The sequence below is a fragment of the Phyllopteryx taeniolatus genome, chromosome 8, assembly GCF_024500385.1.
Source record: "Phyllopteryx taeniolatus isolate TA_2022b chromosome 8, UOR_Ptae_1.2, whole genome shotgun sequence".
NCBI classification, from domain to species: Eukaryota; Metazoa; Chordata; class Actinopteri; order Syngnathiformes; family Syngnathidae; genus Phyllopteryx; species Phyllopteryx taeniolatus.
In genome coordinates this window covers 2917477-2935138 of record NC_084509.1, presented here as the reverse complement: position 1 = coordinate 2935138, position 17662 = coordinate 2917477, and the positions used below count along the sequence as shown (strand labels likewise).

The window sequence follows — 17662 nt, the reverse complement described above, 5'->3', positions numbered from 1 at the left end:
CACCATCACCATTGCAAATGCAGCATTGGATGCTGATGATGATTTTCAGTGTTGTCAATACATAGTTCGGCCAACAGAGGGCACGCTGCTACTTCCCTTTTTGGAACAGGAGGCAAGTGAGTAGGATATGAAAAACATCACATACAAAGCATAATTTACTATGTACTTCTCACAGCCAGCAATATTAGAAACAAACTGAGAGTTTTTTGGTATTTACAAAATGGAGGCGGTGGTGTTTCTTTTAGATATTGTCCCTGTCTTTCTAAAACATGAACCTTAATCACACACAAATGGGGTATGTCAAATTAACTGACATTTTGACATCTTGTTGAATGTTTGCCCGTGAGGACTAAATGTTCCCTATGAAGAACCCTGTCACTAAGCTCGGTTTAAACCGACATCAGCATATCCTCAAGACCTCACTTTAGCAAGCGGAAAAATAGTAATGTTGCAGATGTTTTGCTTTTTCTGGGGCTTAATGTGTTTTGGGACACTTATTCCAAAGGAAAGAGCAATACAGGTTTAATTGTAGGAGCAGTTTGACACTGGAAAATATGCAGTGGTGTGAAAAAGTGTTTGCCTTCTTCCTGATTTCTTTTTTTTTTTTGCATGTTTGTCACTCCTAAATATTTCACATCATCAAACAAATTTAGCTATTAGTCAAAGACAACACAAGTAAACACAAAATTCTGTTTTTAAATGAAGGTTTTTATTATTAAGGGAGAAAAAAAACCCTGTATGGTCCTGTGTGAAAAAGTGAACACTCAATTCTGTACTGATTTATTTTATACTTTCCAAGAATCCTCGAAATTCTCAACAAAGTGACGCCAATCTCCACCCACATCTGTTTTGATTTCAGGCATGGGTCCTTGAGACGTTTTCATGCATTCTGTTACGAAATACATGTCACCCAATTTTACGTCACTATGCGTCATGTTATCTTTCAAAGCAACTTACAAAATGAAATTATTTGGCCCCGCTTTAAGACTGGCATGTATCTGACTGCGTCCGAAAATGTCAAAATGATGTTGCTGTAGTAACAGTGAGGTTTGCCTCGGCAGCAGAGAAGAGAAAAGTCTGCAGTGACTCAGCAAGCTTCTACTTGCACACCAACTCTGCCTGGCAACACAAGCTGCAGTACATGAACACAAAATAGAAAATGTGATGATGGAACCGATAACTGGCTTGAGCACTAAGCACATTTTGCGACTAGCCCTCGACTCAATGTTGGCTGTAAAACACAAACGTAATTCATCCACAATATTATTTTCTAGAGCTTATAGTTTGTGCAATATTTGGGCTTCTTGCTCAGCTAACTGTGTTGTCCGAGTGCAGCTAGATACTGTATGTCTATAGTGTTGCTACGGTGGCGAGAGTTCCTCATTGCTCTCTTCCTCAACCATTTGCTATCTTTTGTCTCCACACATCCCAATTTACACTGCATGCAACAGGGTATTCATCTAGAGATTTATTTTTTTTAATATTTTTTTTTAATTGGCAATCGTGTTGGGGAAAAAAAACCTGTTTACTAGTATAAAAAATGTACAACACAAATTTTGGTTTCCAAAGATATATGCCTGAATCTGTATGTCAAATGTTCAAGACCTGTGAGGGTCTTTTTATGAAGGGGACATATGAAAAAAAAAAAAACACTATTAAATTGCTTGTATACTAATACAGTAATCCCTTGTTTATCGCGGGGCTTAGGTTCTGGACCCACCCCGCATTAGGTGAAAGCCGCAAAATGGCAACCAGATAGTTTTTTAAATTATTTATACATACAGCATTTTAAAGCTGTAAATCCCCCCAGACTTGTTGTTAATCGTCCCTGCACTTGTATTAACCTCTACCATACTCTTATAAACACAGTTTATACTCTCAAACACCTTTGAAACTCTTACGCATACGGTAATGCACAGTAGTACTGTACACTATGTATATTTTATTCTTGTTAATGTGTTTTAATGACTTTCTTTTTTTTTTTTTTTTTTCAAATTAATTAAAGAGTTTCGTTTTAGGCCAGGAAGTGTTTATTTTACCACAAAAACTTTACAGCATACCCTCAAAATCCTGCGATTATGGTAAATTATGTGCAAAATGAATATGAAAAAAAAAATTGCAATGCAGTGAATCCGCAATAGTTGAACTGCGATATAGCGTGGGAACGCTGTAGTTGGGTCTCTGGAGTGTGTGTGAAAGTACACGGCCAAGTAAATGTTTATTGTCGTATACTCTGTTTTTATTTGTTGCTGCTCCATGTGTGTGAAAGTAGCAGTTGTGTGAAGGTTTATAGTTTACTGAAACATGTCACTTTGCATTGTATCTTAATATTAGGGTAGCGGACATTTATTAAACAAAATTATATGGTTTGGTTGAACATTTTGGTGAAATATACAATGTTTAATTGTCTTTTATTTTGTCTCAATTGTACAGTAAACTTCAACTCGGGGGGACAAGTAAACAGCATGAAGCAAGCGCCCTTTGCCTCTTGTTTAGATAACTTTGCAAGTGAGAGAGAGAACAGGCGCTAAGGAGTGCTTTAAAAAGTGTGTTTCAATAAGTTTAAATGGGTTTATTAAACTGTGTGGGAGGGGTTTAAAAAAGTCTCTCTATCACGGATTTTCACAGTAACAGGATTTGGCAACGTGCCCGTGCACTAAGTGACAAGTGTAATTTGGCGGCTTGGTGATGGGGTGCAGACTTCACCATTGAACATAAAAATGATGGTTTTACTGTCTTTTTAGGCACTCGCTTTTATTATAATATGTACACTTTTGTAATATAGCGCTTTTCAAAGTACTCAGAGGTTTTTTCTTCAGACTCTGGCCTGCCACTTCTGTAAGTAGAAGCCGTCTGCCTCGTTCGACCCCCCCCCCTAGCTCCCACTACTGGTCATCTTTGGCATAGGGCCTGCAGTAGAAGTGGGCAGTGGTTCTTTTTTCAATTAATTGCCTTTCACATTTTACGAATAAAAAATTTCACACCATCACCATTGCAAATGCAGCATTGGATGCATTGGAAAAACAATTTCTCTTTTGTCTAATAACAGGAAAACAGCAATCTAACACAATATCTTTCTAAGACCTCAGGGTATTCAAGGTTCTACTGTATTCTGATTCCGTGGTCTCAGGCCAGAATCTGACATGCTTGGCTGTTTTAAATATGAGCGTGATGCTAATATTAATAACATCTCCATCAGTATGATGGTATTACTAATCTACAACCACAATGATAAACTTAAATGAAATTAATACCACTCTCACCGTTTCCTATTTTCTTTGTATACATATCATTTTCGGCTTGGTTACCGTAATCCCCCCTCCTTCGTTGGGGTTACGTTCCAGATCACCCCTGGAATAACTGTAATCCGCTTTATTGAAATACCCTATTTAAATAACCCCAGTCATGGTTTTTTTTGAAGGTCTTTAAACACACTTTTAAAACAATACAAACACATTTAAATGCATACTTATTGCGAGAGAGAGCAAGAGCAATGGATAACAAAAGAATATTATACAAACAGCATGAAAAAAATGTGTGAAACAACTTTAATAACGCTTACAAAAAGAAATTTGTGATAGAGCGGGACAGCGAAGCGTGAACCATGACATAGCGAGGGGTTACTGTAATAGTTCATTTTTACTTTTGTGATTTTTATGAGTTTATGGGGATATTTAGAGCAGTCATTGATTTGCATAATAAGAATCAAGGAGGAAATAGGATGGCTAAGAATGTATTGAGCCTGTGATGTCACAGAGTTAAGTGTGTTCCCAGAGGACAGACCCACAACAGGAAGTAGTTGAGCCCAAAAAGGCAGCTGCACTGTGGGAGGAAACAAAGGAAGGGAGAAACGGAATCGGGAGTGTCATTGATGACAGTCACTGCGAGGCTGTGAGGCTTGTCCCGCTTTGTGAGTTCAGCATCAGTGCTGCGGACATGAGTGTGGCTTTTAAGTGTCAAAACGACACCTTCAGTCCTGTGGGGGAAATGTCAGCAAATAATCAACAAAGCAAGAGGCAGCTTCAGCACACCAAGTAAGTTGAATGGTTGAAGTGATGTGCTGGATGGAACTTTTTAACAGTTTTATGGAGGTGTAAAGTATAACTTCTGTCATGAGATCTGCTTAGTAATGACTTTTTATACACTTGATTCTAAGCTTCAAGGAATGTGCACTTATAGCACTCTCTTGTTCAAGCTGTAAAAAATATGCTTTAAATCTGACTAATAGGTAAATCTGTAAAATATATACAGGGTTTCCTCAATTCTTTTCAGTCCATGACCCAAATAAGACATTTAGTTCTTCCTGGGAACCAGAAATCCCAAAATATATTATTATATTGCCGTAAAGTCAACAAATACATATGACAAGATATAGAACAAAACAGACTTGAATTTATTACAACAGACATGACTGCGAGCCGTTTGCCACTCTGAGTGGAACTACAAAGTTGGGACCGACTTCCTATTATTGTGCATGTACCTGAATGGCATGACAATTAAGTTACCTTAGATCTAATTGTTGAAACATAGATTTTCATTTTCATATACAAGACAGATATTGAAATGAGTCAAATTGTCCATACACTTGAATGGTGTATGAGAATAATAGAATCGGACAACAATCATACAAGGGAAATATATTAGGACATATTTAATGGATATTACTTGTATTTCGGAGCATGGTCACGTTCGCCCTTCAAAGACAAATTAAAGTCGTTAATTCATTAAGGCACAAAGTTGGATTTTTTTATTAATTACTATATAAATTCTACTGCGTGCTAAAGATTTATCTGTGGTCACTGATCAGTCAAATGATGCATTTGACTTTGTTGTTTCACTTCCCTTTGTGATTTTATATGCAAGCCCTTTTAAATGGTTTGAGTGACGTGGTGAGGGAATAAATGGCTCAGAATATAAAATTAATGGCATTGAGTCATTGAAAAATCTTAGTGTGTCTTTCTTTCACTTCTGACTTCTCATTGTTATGATCACTTTGGCCTCCCACTTCTTTAATTTATGCTCACCATGCTTTAGATCAACTCTTAACCACTTCAACTTCTGCCTGGATGCAAATACACAACATGGTTATTGACTTCACCTTGTTTATCGTAGGTGGAGACGTATTTTGTGATTGATTTTTTTTAAATGCTGCTAAAGGTTCATCGTGAATGCTTGTGATAGATTTTTTTTAAATTAAGTTCTTCTTTCCTTCCAACAGCATAATGTTAAAGTGTACAATTTGAGTTGTTAATGAACCAATATGTGGTAGTTGGATCTTCAAACTAACTTCAAAATAATAATTAAAACACATTCACTGCCATTGACGGCTTTTGAAGTCAAATATCCATGTTAACTGGGAGGGCTGGCAGTGAATGAGTTAATCCTTCAAAATTACACTTCTTGTTCAGTTCTGTTCAGTGCTCAAACTAATTTTACCAAACACTAATGTATATTTACTTGCTACTGTGTCTTTTTATCTTTTCTATGTTTGTCTTTGTATTCTATACAATAGTGGATTACAGGTCAATTGCACTCTATAACTGTACAGTGGAACCTGGGACTACAATTTTTTGTCTCGATCTCTTTAAAGTTAAATTAAAAATGTGTGGCCTGTCGGATTCCAACAATGCCACGTAGTTCCCAGGGTTAATTTGAGCTTATAACACTTGCAAATGATAAGAATGATTTGTCCTGTATGTCAATGTAGTTTGATTTATAACCATCATCTGCCTGTGACACCTTTGGCTTTCACTACTATTGTTAATCCCTTTTAAAATTAAATTGTTCTGCCTTGGTACGAGATAGATTTAAATCTTATATCATGTGATTAATCTAACTTCATATACAAATAAAAATCCATATTTCAGTTTCCATAAATCCTTGCAAAAGGGCCTTTGGAGTTAGACACTATAAATAACACTCACATGAACATAATCAATAAAACGATCATGGCTTCTGCGTGGAAAACTGATTCAACTAATATTTTTTAAATCAAATATATGTGCCATATAAGTTTGATGTTTAGTTCTGTCTGCTGCGCCATTTTTCAAACAAAACATTGTTTTTTATTAATCCATCCATCTCCTCGACTGCTTGTCTTCAATCATGTCACACAGGTTAGCTGGAGCCTATCCCAACTGACTGAGGGAGAGGGGTTGTACACCTCGGACTGGTCACCAGCCAATCACAGGGCACATAGTCTTCAGTTACCCTAAAATGCATGTTTTTGGAATTTGGAAGAAAGACCCGGGGGAAAAAACCATAAGAGCATGAGAAGAAAATGAAAACTCCACACAGGAAGGCCCAAGGCTAAATTAAGATTTTCTGAATCTCAATCCAAAGTTTAAACTCCAAAATAATAATTGAATCAATTGTTGGGAGAGAAAATTACAGTGGTGCCCTGACTTACGACTGAAAACATTCGTCTCGCATATCATCCTTCCCCATTGAAATGAATGGAAATGCTCATGGTCTGTTCCAGCTCCCCATTAAACACCAGCAAGAAATGTTGTCTAGTGTTTTTCCATTTAATAAATAGCACATAACAATATTGTACTTCATAAAAACATACAGTAATGACAATGAAATAGCATTTCAAGAATTTTGTTTCATGAAACAGTTTGCGCATCATGATTTCACATATTTACTGTGTTGCTTCTTCTGGTGTGCAAGCCTTGGCCGCCAGGGGGCAGTATAATACATGCATATGTCTATCCACGAAAAAAGCTCAATACGACTCAGTAAGCTGCGTAATACTACGGTAGCTGTTTTTTGCAGAGGATAAAAAATATGAGCCTGTGATTATTATGACTGTATGTGTTGCTGCACCATTTTTGTTCAAATAGGGTTGAGACGCCGCAAAATTAATGCTAGTTTGTTAGCCGCTAGTCTTTGATGTTTTGCATTGTACGTTAGTATTAAGCTAGCAGACTTTTGTCTGACAAAGTTATCAGATTTGCTTAAAGAAACGTGTAATTGTCTTTGCTTTGTTTAGTTTGGCAGTAAACTTCAACTGGAAGTGGCAATACACCGCGTCAAGTAACCACATGGTCTCTTTTTTTTTTTTTTTTTTTTTTTGGGAGAATTGTTAACTATCTGCCAAACTGGTCTTCTTATACTTATCGTATAGCAACATTGTCGTGTTTAGGATTCAGCTTCCTGTTGTTCAGAATTCATGTTGAAGCATTACTAGTCTGACGCAGACCCTTCTCTAAATGCTGATGAGCAGACGTTCTTCTGTCTCCTGAATCCTGCTGAACAACAATCATAGTTTCCAGAGTTTTCTTTTATTGTTCCCCTGGCAGTGAAACAAGTGAGAAGTTCCCAGACTGAGCTCGCAGCTTAACTCTCACAAAGCAAACTGCTGCCGTGCGCAGCCTTTACTCACATGCTGCCCAAACTCCTGTTTACCAGCTGAATAGAGCCACAAATACAGTGTCACCCCAGAGCGTCTGTTCGTCCCCCAGAGGAAAGGCGGTGATGTTTAAAATGCTTGGTGTGAATCCTTCAAATGAAGTAAATGTTCAACCATGAATGCAGATTTCCACTCGATATTGCCAAGGTCACAGGAGTCATAATCTCATTGGCTAAGGGATTTCCTGGTTTGATGCTGCCCAACAAAGAGAGGGTGGAAGGTCAGCATGGGGAGTTAAAGCTTTCTCTCAGACACAACGGTGACATCATCGCTGTGGCATTCCTGGTTGCCATGGCGAGAGAGGAGTAGAAAAGACGGGGTTCAAAAAGGGGCACCGTTTTTTGGGAGGGATCCTTGGAACTGAGAGAGCTGAGCGACATTAAAACTTGAATTCATTTGGTAAAATGATGTCGCATCGGGAGTATTATTCTCTGTGTTAAGGAATCCTGCTGGTATTTTCTTCCATGCAAATGTGAAGGTTTTTGGCACAGATACCGTAATCCCCTCAATTTGCATGAGCCCATGAGTGCGAAGAATGATGCAGGATTTGTATGTGTGTGTGTGTGTGTGTGTCTTTGTCGATGTGGATTTCAGCTTTATAGAAAAACATCAGTCGTACAATACTACATTCTCTGATGCAGACACATTTGTTTTCATTACCATCAGTCAGATAATTTGTGATAGTATTGGTAATATAATGTTGCCTTGTTTTCTGTCATTGTCCCTGACATATTGGCATATTGATCAGATCTCAACAGCATTCCTTGCATATAGAGGTGATGGATGTCCCTCTGAGATTTATAGATGATGATGGAAGCTTTAATTATTAATAAGCAGCTACATTTCTGTGTGCGTGGTTGTGTGTGTGCACATCTTCATGATGCTGTAGGTGTAGTATTTCCTGACCTTTACTGAGCAAAGGCACGTATTTTTCGTTCATGGCAGACCACCATAAAAAAGTCACAGTGAATACATATTTTAGTGAAAGGTCATTTAATTGTTCTGCCCATCATTAAAGGTCTCTGGCATGAATAGATGAACAAAAATACATTATTTTTAGTAAAGAAATAAGTTTCAGACCAATTACAGTAAGTGAAATTATCAAATTTCCCACTGCATACCCGATGAGCTCTCACGGCACACTAATGAGCCGTGGCACACTCATTTGTTGGGAATCACTGCTGTACGGACATTAGCTTGTAACACACTTACGTTATGGAAACCCCTTTTTTTTTTTTTTTTTTTTACTGTCTTGTGAAAGTCTATTGTGAGGTTAAAAAATAGGAAGAGAAAGTGTGCTAACTGAATCTGAAGTGAAGGGTGTGCGTATGGCTGTGTGTGTGGTGTGTGTGTGTTCTCGTAAATGTTTCAGGTTTACATCAGTCAACTGACTGAGTCTAGCGGGTCCATTTAGTGACTTCCATCCACTTCCTTCACCAGTGTCAATGTGCACGTCATATAAAGGTCCAGGGGCAACACCTGTACACACAAATGCGCTTGAGTCTCAGCTTCTTCGTGACACTTGTGCCATATGTCATATAGCAGAGAACAATGTATTAATCCCTTGTTTTACACACACGAAATCCCAATTAGATTTGCCACTTGAAAGTGAATAGTACACTTATTAGTATATATGGCTTGTTGTTTGGTATTTTTATTGCTCTTTAATGTCATCCAGTTCTTTCAATCCATTACATTGGCACCTCCAATTCACATATTGGTGAATCTTTTTTTTTACATTTTTTTTGAGGGGTGGGGTGGGGCGGGGCAACCCCTGTTTTTCATGAAAAATGCTTATCAGGGGTAAAGCCCCTCTTATTCTCGAATTTTTGGGGTTAAAAAAGTTTTTTTTTTAAATGCAATTAAAATAAGCATCAATTATTAGAGGATTTTCACAATTGGCGGCCGACCCCGCTCCCATTCCCCCGCGAATAGTGGGGGGTCCACTGTACATTCATTCAGCACATTTTCGTTGTCTTCAGCACAATTGTCTCATCCAACAGTCATTCATTCATATGACCAGGGACAAATTAATCATGTTCAGTTTTGACCCGAGTCTGGTGCTCCACATGATTAATAGGATGCACAGATGTTCCAAACTATATTACATCATAAAAAATGTCTAATAACATTACTTCAGGGCCTCTAATAAACATGAATGAGCGCCATGTGGAGGCCATTATGTATTTAAAATGATTTTGACCGCTGTGATACACATGCACTTGAACCTAATTGCGATTAAATCTTCTAATAACTGCTTTGGGATAGAAAAGTTTACAAAAGTTACAAGAATCTGCTCCCCTTTCAGTGTTTCCATCTATTTCAACTGACTTTGCAAAAACAACAGGGGTAAAGAAAACAGTGACAATATAGAGGGCCGATTTTGTAATGGTACCGAAGTGGTTGAATGGTCGAGAAGGAAATTGTGTTACAACAATCCAACAAGATGAATGAAATACATTTGTTATACTTTTGTTAACATCTGCAAACATGCTACTTTTAATAAAACTTTACATAATGCAGATTTGCTTACATTGCTAAACTACAGAAAAGGGTTCTAGCAGCCATGCCACAAAACACAAAAGCATATAATTAAGCTGTCCCCCTTCAACCATTTGTCAATTTTTTTCTTCCACAACTACTCATTATGGTTCCAATAATCCCTTGTTCCTTCGTTGTAAGCCGTGCACTACTGTTAGGCTGTGTGTTGTGTCAGTTCGAGAGCTTTTTTTCTATTTGAGTGGAGAGAAAAAAATGAAAATATCCTATAACTCACTGGGCTTCTAAAAGTCACTGGGAGCTTTGGCTTTAAAATGACCAGTATTCTTTTCGAAGGGGCTATTTCCAGTGGGTCCGATACAGTTGTCTAGTCGAGTGTTGTTCATCTTCTGTAGGGGTTTTCCGCGTTAGGGTTGCCAGATAGTTGAAGCCTTTCCCAGCTGACTTTGGGCAAGACCCTGGACTGGTTTGCCAGTAAATCGCAAGGCACGTAGAGATAAAACAACTACTCCCATTCACAGCTCATCAAGTGTTATTTTTCTTTTATGAACGAATGAATCAAAGGCTAAAGTGGAAAACATGAAATTCAATTTCTTTGGACTTTTGAAAAGTCTCACTGAAAGATGTTTTTATAAAGAAACCCTGTTCTCAGGGACCTGCAAGACCAAGTCAGGCCTAGAACACTAGGCGATTGCAGATCAACAATTTGTAGTCTTTTTTTGTTTTTTTGTTTTCCTCTTGCAGTCTTGCAACCAGTCCAGTAAACCTCAGAGGGCCACTAGTTTGTTTGTGTGGTCTCAGACAGACAGAAAAAGGTGAGAGACATGGAAGCAAGCTGGCTGAGTTTGACCTGGAAAAAGGAATTAGGAGGGAGGCGACAGTTTTCGATTTACGAGCTTGACTCCTCCATTCCTAGCTCCTCTGCTATTGGCAGTTTTCAGGCCCCTAGGGGATCCCAGCTGGGTGTCTCAAATCTGCTCTGACCCCCTTTTAATTTTTATGTGGTTATAAATTCCATCCTAAGATAATTTTGTCTTGTTCCTTGAATTCAACAAATCACCAGTTCTTGTTGATATTTTCACATTTTTATTTTGTGTGTGCGTGTGCGTGCACATGCATGAAATAAAGTGTGCAAAGACTATTTCATGCTGATAATCCTCTTACGGCCCATGCAACTTCAAATTCAGTCACGCAAAAAATACACAAATGTGATCCTTTTGGATGTGCAATAATGACTGAATATTTACTGTTTTCCCCCCTAATGAAAAACTTGATTATATCCTGTTTTGAGACTCTTATCATAAGGCCATCTCAATTTGGTTGCCACTAATGTATTCCCCAATCACTGGCTTTTTGCTCCCACTCCCAGCAACATATGTTTGCACGGAAAATGAATCACATCTGAGTACCCCCTAGGTATGAATTTGTCTTGGCATGGGTTTGCAGAGTTTTTGTGAATGTATCTCTGGTGAAGTTATTAAAGTGCACAGGGCAAAAGGACAGCTAAGTAGCTCCTGTCTAGATGCTGCTGACATCTCCTGAAAGCTTTGACCCACTTCCAAGTCTCCTCCCACCCAAACGTGCTGCATACCAAAGCAGCTCTGCTACAGTATGTTGGTCTTTCACAAAGTACTGCATGCAGATTCTCAAGAGAGAGGGTGTGTCTGCGATGAAGTGGGGGATGAATAAATTGTGTATTCAGGCATTGCAAGGTTAGTGCGAATCAGCAGGCTTGCTGTCAGAGATAACCTTGACCAAAGTCAAAGTAAGAAATGCACTGGTTTATAGCTGTACGCATGAGGAACCAAGCTCAGAAATGCCAGTAAAATGGGGAACGTGACCATGTGTTTTGGAAACTGGGGCTTGGGCGTGCAGAACGATGGGAAGGAAGTGGGGTAGACACTCACTTAGTCACAGTTGGTAGGGGCACAGATTTAGACAGATTATGAACAAGAAAACAGAATTTGTATTTTTTTATGTTTTTTTGCATGCGCACACTCGTGTATCAGGAAGTAGGGATTAGCACACTTTTCAGTTTTAGAGAGTAAATATTCCGAGACTGACCTGGGTGTAGTTTTAAGGCATTGTCTTCAGATAAAAGAGGGGAAAATGTGGTGGAAAATAGTGATAAATTCTAACTTTGATATTGGTTTAAGTTTTCATTAGCCCTGTACGTGTTAGTTTTGCATGTATTGCTTCTAATCCAATAATCAGTTTACAACTTCACCCTTAGCAAGAACTTTTCTCCAGATCCGCACCAATAAAAAAAAAACAGAAAAAAGTTTCGATCGAGGAATTTATTGTCACTTATTGGCTTGCTTGGGCACCAATAGTACATTGCACCCCAAAATCAAAATGGCACGGTCTGTCCATTAGTTTTTATGCCATCCTGCATGAATCAGGAAGTATCCTGCACACTCCATTTTTATTTTATTTTTGACTTTGTTTACAGTTAAGCGTTGGCAAAAGGTTTGCGCTCTACTGGCTACTTTCCTATCAGGTTGGGGAAGGAATGACTCCACTAACCACTGAACTATTATAACAGCTTTTTTTTCTCCATTTACTGTAAGTTTTGTTGTTACTCTATGGTCACAATGACTGTTTATCGCAGGGGATACGATACGTTCCAGAGCCACCTGCTATATGTGAAAATATGTGATCTAGGGACTATATAGTTTTGCCCCTCCCACGCACTAAAACACACTTCTCTTCAAAGCTTTTCTCAGTGCTTGTTCTCACTATCTCGGTCACAGTTGTCCAAAGAAGAGGCAGTGTGTGCTTGTTTCAAGCTGTTAACTTGTCACTCCCAACTGTATGCTTTAAAAAAGTAACACGCAGCAACACATACAGATGAATATTCTGCTATGTGGCAACATTGGCTATTACTGGAGAATAGTTGAGGGACTCTCTTGATTCTTCTTGCTGTTAATCACTCTGCATATCTTCCGCTAGACGTCAATGCTACTCGGCATGTTGCGGCAGAATGTGGTTCTGCACTGAAGGCGTGCAACTCCAAATTCAGACTTGCCTGTATATGTATACTGTAAAAACCCAATAAAAACAATCAGGTAAAAATCTGTGATATAGCAGGGCACGCGGACGATGAACCGCTTTATTGCACGGAAACACGGTATATAAGATGGATGTAAATTGTAATCAAGTGTGCACTGCACTTAATCTACAAGAATCATGAGCCACACACATGCACGTATAGGCAAATATCACATTTTAAATGATTATACATTATTATTGGTGTGGCGCTTGTAGGAGTAGTCTAATTTCTGTCTGGGAATTTGGCGAAATGCAAACTAAATGGCCAATTCAAAACCCCCAAAACAACGTTACTCTTATCCCTGCTCCACGAAACTGTGGGATAACGCACTCAGATAGGTAAAGGTCTCCTAGCATTGGCGCAACCCAGAGGATGATGATTCACCGTTCGGAAGAATATGTTTCCACTTCTCCAGAGTCTGCTTGTGACTTGTTTTACACTATTGTGTGACATTTGACATTGTGCTGGGTGATATAAGGCACCTGCAGGGAAGCCCTTGCCAGAAAAGCGCCTGCTGAGGTTACGACTCGAAAATTGTTGGCACTCAGGAGGGTAAAATTTAAATGACCATTAATTGGACACCTAAACCACTAAGCTTTGGTCAAAATAATTTAAAGACACTTTTCAGTATCAATGTAGCATACTTTAATGTTGAACCGAATGGACAATACTGCACTCTAGTCGTTATGATGTTGCAGATGACAGCATTACTTTTGTCTTTGAAAAACAGTCACTGCAGACAAACAAGAGCATAAAGGCCCAGTCATAGCGGTGTGTTTTTATGTGATCTCATTGGTCTTGCCTGTCCACCTCATTAGTGGTGCTTGTGATAGAAAGATGCTCATTATCACCACCAGGACTATTATTTGGGACTTAGCAGGCTGACATTACAATACGTAGTCAAGTTAAAACGTTAGACTGTGGTTCTGATGGCATAAAACTCTCTTTAATTGGTGTAAAATGTAAAGGTTATGGACATCTAAACGACAAGATTCATTTGGCTTTCACCCTGCTGCTGTTTGACTCAGATGTTGAAAAATGACACAGTGAGGCAAGTTTTCAGTAAGATAATTGTTCAACTAGTCATCCTGTAATGTAAATGTTCACATGCAGGAAAGTAAACAAATCTTTGGTCAAAATAACACTGGTAGTGGTATTCCTTCTATAGATACAATGTTTACAGATTGTGTTATATATCCATAAGTAACATTTGAATGTACAGTACTTATTTTTTTATACAAAAATGAATGTGTTGCTTTTGATATTTTCTTTGTTAGATGCTGTGAGTGCAGCACCTCGTTGTCCCACTGGTACTATGAAAAAGATGGACGGCTCTTCTGCAAAAATGACTACTGGGCCAAGTTTGGAGAGCTGTGCCATGGCTGCAATGACCTTATCACCACTGGCCTCATTATGGTAAGAGGATTATACTGCAAACGCTCATCTTTCCTTAAGTCCAGGGCCTTGGTTTGTATATACATTTTTGAAAGCCTTACCATTTAACTTGCTAAAAAAAAAAATGACATCAACTTTGGAGAATAAATCCTTTTTGAGTTTGCGCTGAGGAACAAAAGTACAATTGCCAGGCTTGGTCGTAGATGATATGAGAAGGGCTTCAATAAATATAAGGATTAAATTTGCCAAGTACTGTCATTCTTCTCTCTTGAGTTTAGATAAGAAGGGTATTATAATATTAAATTGCATTCTGTGAATATCACTTAGCTTACAGCTCTTTTAGAGCAATCACTGAATAATTATGCAAATGAAAAATATCTTTTATTCAGTTTAAAAAAAATTTTTTTTTATGAATAGCATTTGTGTGTATGTGTGCATGTATGTTTTCGCTGACATATGAAATGGATGGTTCAGATTCATTGCACATGATGAAATACAGTACATTCCTTGACACATTTGTGTGTGTGTCCTTTGCTGTGCAATCTCAATAATGTAACATCGCAGACTCTAAAGTGAATAAGGGATCATCACTCATCCTCTGTGTCCTCTAGTTTATTGCCCTCCTTACAACTCAGACTAATGACGGTCTTTAAACTATACAGTATAGTATATGAGATTGTCCATACACAAAGTAGAGTTTGGGACGCAGAATACAGTTGAAAATGGAACCTTGTGTGTTTATAACTGTATAATATCAATACAAACACACAGTATGTTGTTAGAAAACCGGCTACAATATACTCAAAAGAATCACAAACGTTGAAATATAAATGAAGTGGAAGAGTAAGTACAAAATAGACTTTTCTGATATTTCCATAGTTAACTGAACTGTGATGTGTAAAATTAATGTTTTTGTTTAGAGCATTAAAAAAACTAATTCAACTAAATATTACTTACAAAACACAACCCAAGTGACAGTTATTGGCAGATTTAGCAGCGGAGGTGTTAAATCTATTCCACAGGTGTCAAACTCAAGGCTCGTGTGCCAGATCTGGTCCGTCACATCGTGGCCCACGAAAGCAACCCATGTGCGTGAACTTGCACGATTCTTGCTAAAATCTATCCCACAATCTTTGTTGTCATATTTATAATAACATTGCGATATTGCAAGAATATTTGGGTTACCCAACCCTTTTTGACAGTAACTTTTAACAATAATTGTACAAACTATTGTCCTTGACTTTTGATTTCAAAACTAGCTATCCATCAATTTGTTGTATGTATTTAATATGATGAGGCGATGAAACATTTATATGGTTTCACAGTCATAACGGCCCTCTGAGGCAAACTGTAACAGCAATGTGGGCCGTGACAAAAATGACTTTTGACACCCCTTCATTAATCGCTGTATATTGTATACGAATAATTGTTCAAAATGTATAAGCAGAGTTAAGAACGCACACGGAATAACTTGGTAAGACGCAACTCCCATTTACATTTCTCCCAGCTTTTAAGAATAAACAGCAGAGTAAACCATTTTCACAAAACTTGTGATGTTAACACGGCATTCTTTCTATTTTTTGGTTAAATTCACTAGAATTAATCGTTTGTTTTATTTATACTCACCCAATTTTAATTTTTATATGCATCAATCCAATGCAGTGCAGTGGAAATCCCTTTATTGTAGTTGTGTATCGATAGGGTACCATAACAGTAATGCACCTAATATAGCAGAATATTTAAAATTATTGTAACAGTGCACAGTACATTCTAATTCAATGCAAATGGAAAGTTTAAAAAATGTTTTTTTAAGGAGCAAGAAGAAAAATGTTGGCGCAGCTACTATTTTAAGTGGACTTTTGTCTTTTAAAATGTTGATTTCCAATGAAGGGCAAGTAGTAACTATCCTTAATTCTCCTGTTTTTGTGTTCCACTCAACTTTCAACAAGATTAACACATTTCCACAAAGCTTGCAATGTCATCACAGCCTTGCATTTCTTATCTAATAATAAAATCAACGTAATTCATAGGCTAAAAGCAAATTGAGCTACACGACTTTGACCCTGCATCAGTCTGACTTGGTTCTGCAAAATTAAAATGTATTATCTCCATTTTAAACCAATGTCATTATTAGTTTTTGGACAGATGAAGTAATAAAACAGAGTCATTGAGAGGGGCTCTTTTGTAGACTTATTAATCAGGCTTTAGTCATCCTGCAAATAAAGTTGCCAGGGTGGGCTTTGGCTTCAGATACATGATTTTGAATGACACTTCTCATTCATTTAAAATGCATTTTAAATGCTATGCCAATAGGGCATTCAGACTAACATAAACAATCTTTAGTAAATACGTATAAATACAAGAAAGTGAATGTTAATTAAAAAAATATATATGGTACTTGGCTGCAACCAGCAGAGGGGCTATTGATTCTGTCTCACCTAATTTGTGGTCTAAAAAAAACCCCACCCATGACTACATGACATTGCTGTGGCCTACATCCATGCGGTGGAAACATTTCAGCTCAATACAACACGAGCATCGAGGCAGGAGTTCATTACATTCAGTGTGTGACTCACCCGTCCAAAAAAATATTCAAGCAAAGACAATCAATTGGTTAGCGGATTGTGAAGTTTTTCTATCGTCAATCAAGATCGTCCCTCCTTATTAGGGCTGTAATGATTGGTCACAATTCCCAAAGTTTTGGGGGGGGGGGGTGAAAAAAAACAAAACGAGATTGTAATTAAAAAAAAAAAAAAACTGGACTATTCATTTTAGACAATTATACATGATTGTAAAAAAAAAACAAGATGATTGTCTCCGGTCTGTGTTGTAAACCAGAAATTAAATAACTAAATATGTTAAAATAAATGAACTTTTTTCAAACAAAATAGCTACCTTTTAAAATATAATGAGAACTAAATGACACCGTGGAGTTTAGGAAACAAAACTTGCTGTCTATGCCACAAACTGCAACAATGTAAACATTGAGTTAACACCGTAACAGACTTCCTATGTGTTCTGCAACCCAGAAATTAAATAACAAAATAGTTAAAAAAAATAAAAATAAAAATGCAACTTTGCCACAGCACAGGCAGGCAGGTTAATAACAGTGTACACGAAGTACACACTACAGCGCATTTTCGGTAGTCTCGGACCCGCGCAGATGTACACGGACTGTGTCGCCTTGTTGGCCGGTTAATTCGCTGCGCCGTAGACACGTGTAAGTAGTGAAGGTGAAAGTAAACTGCCAGACGTATGGGCGGAGTACTTTCAGCCAGCGACAGCAACATGGGCAAATGGAA

The 17662-nt window shown here is 37.9% G+C and overlaps 1 protein-coding gene across 2 annotated transcripts in view; it reads left to right on the top strand.

The window, feature by feature from the left end:
• limk1a (LIM domain kinase 1a) overlaps window positions 1-17662 on the top strand; it is a 51386-nt gene that overhangs the window by 7575 nt on the left and 26149 nt on the right. Inside the window, exons 1-2 of one of the 2 annotated variants that reach the window (XM_061781285.1) lie at window positions 3831-4034; window positions 14243-14381. In XM_061781285.1, the coding sequence (XP_061637269.1) occupies window positions 3937-4034; window positions 14243-14381 (237 nt within the window). In that variant the 5' untranslated portion in view covers window positions 3831-3936. Of the gene's footprint in view, window positions 1-3830; window positions 4035-14242; window positions 14382-17662 lie in introns of those variants that run through there. The other variant, XM_061781284.1, reaches the window with a different exon arrangement.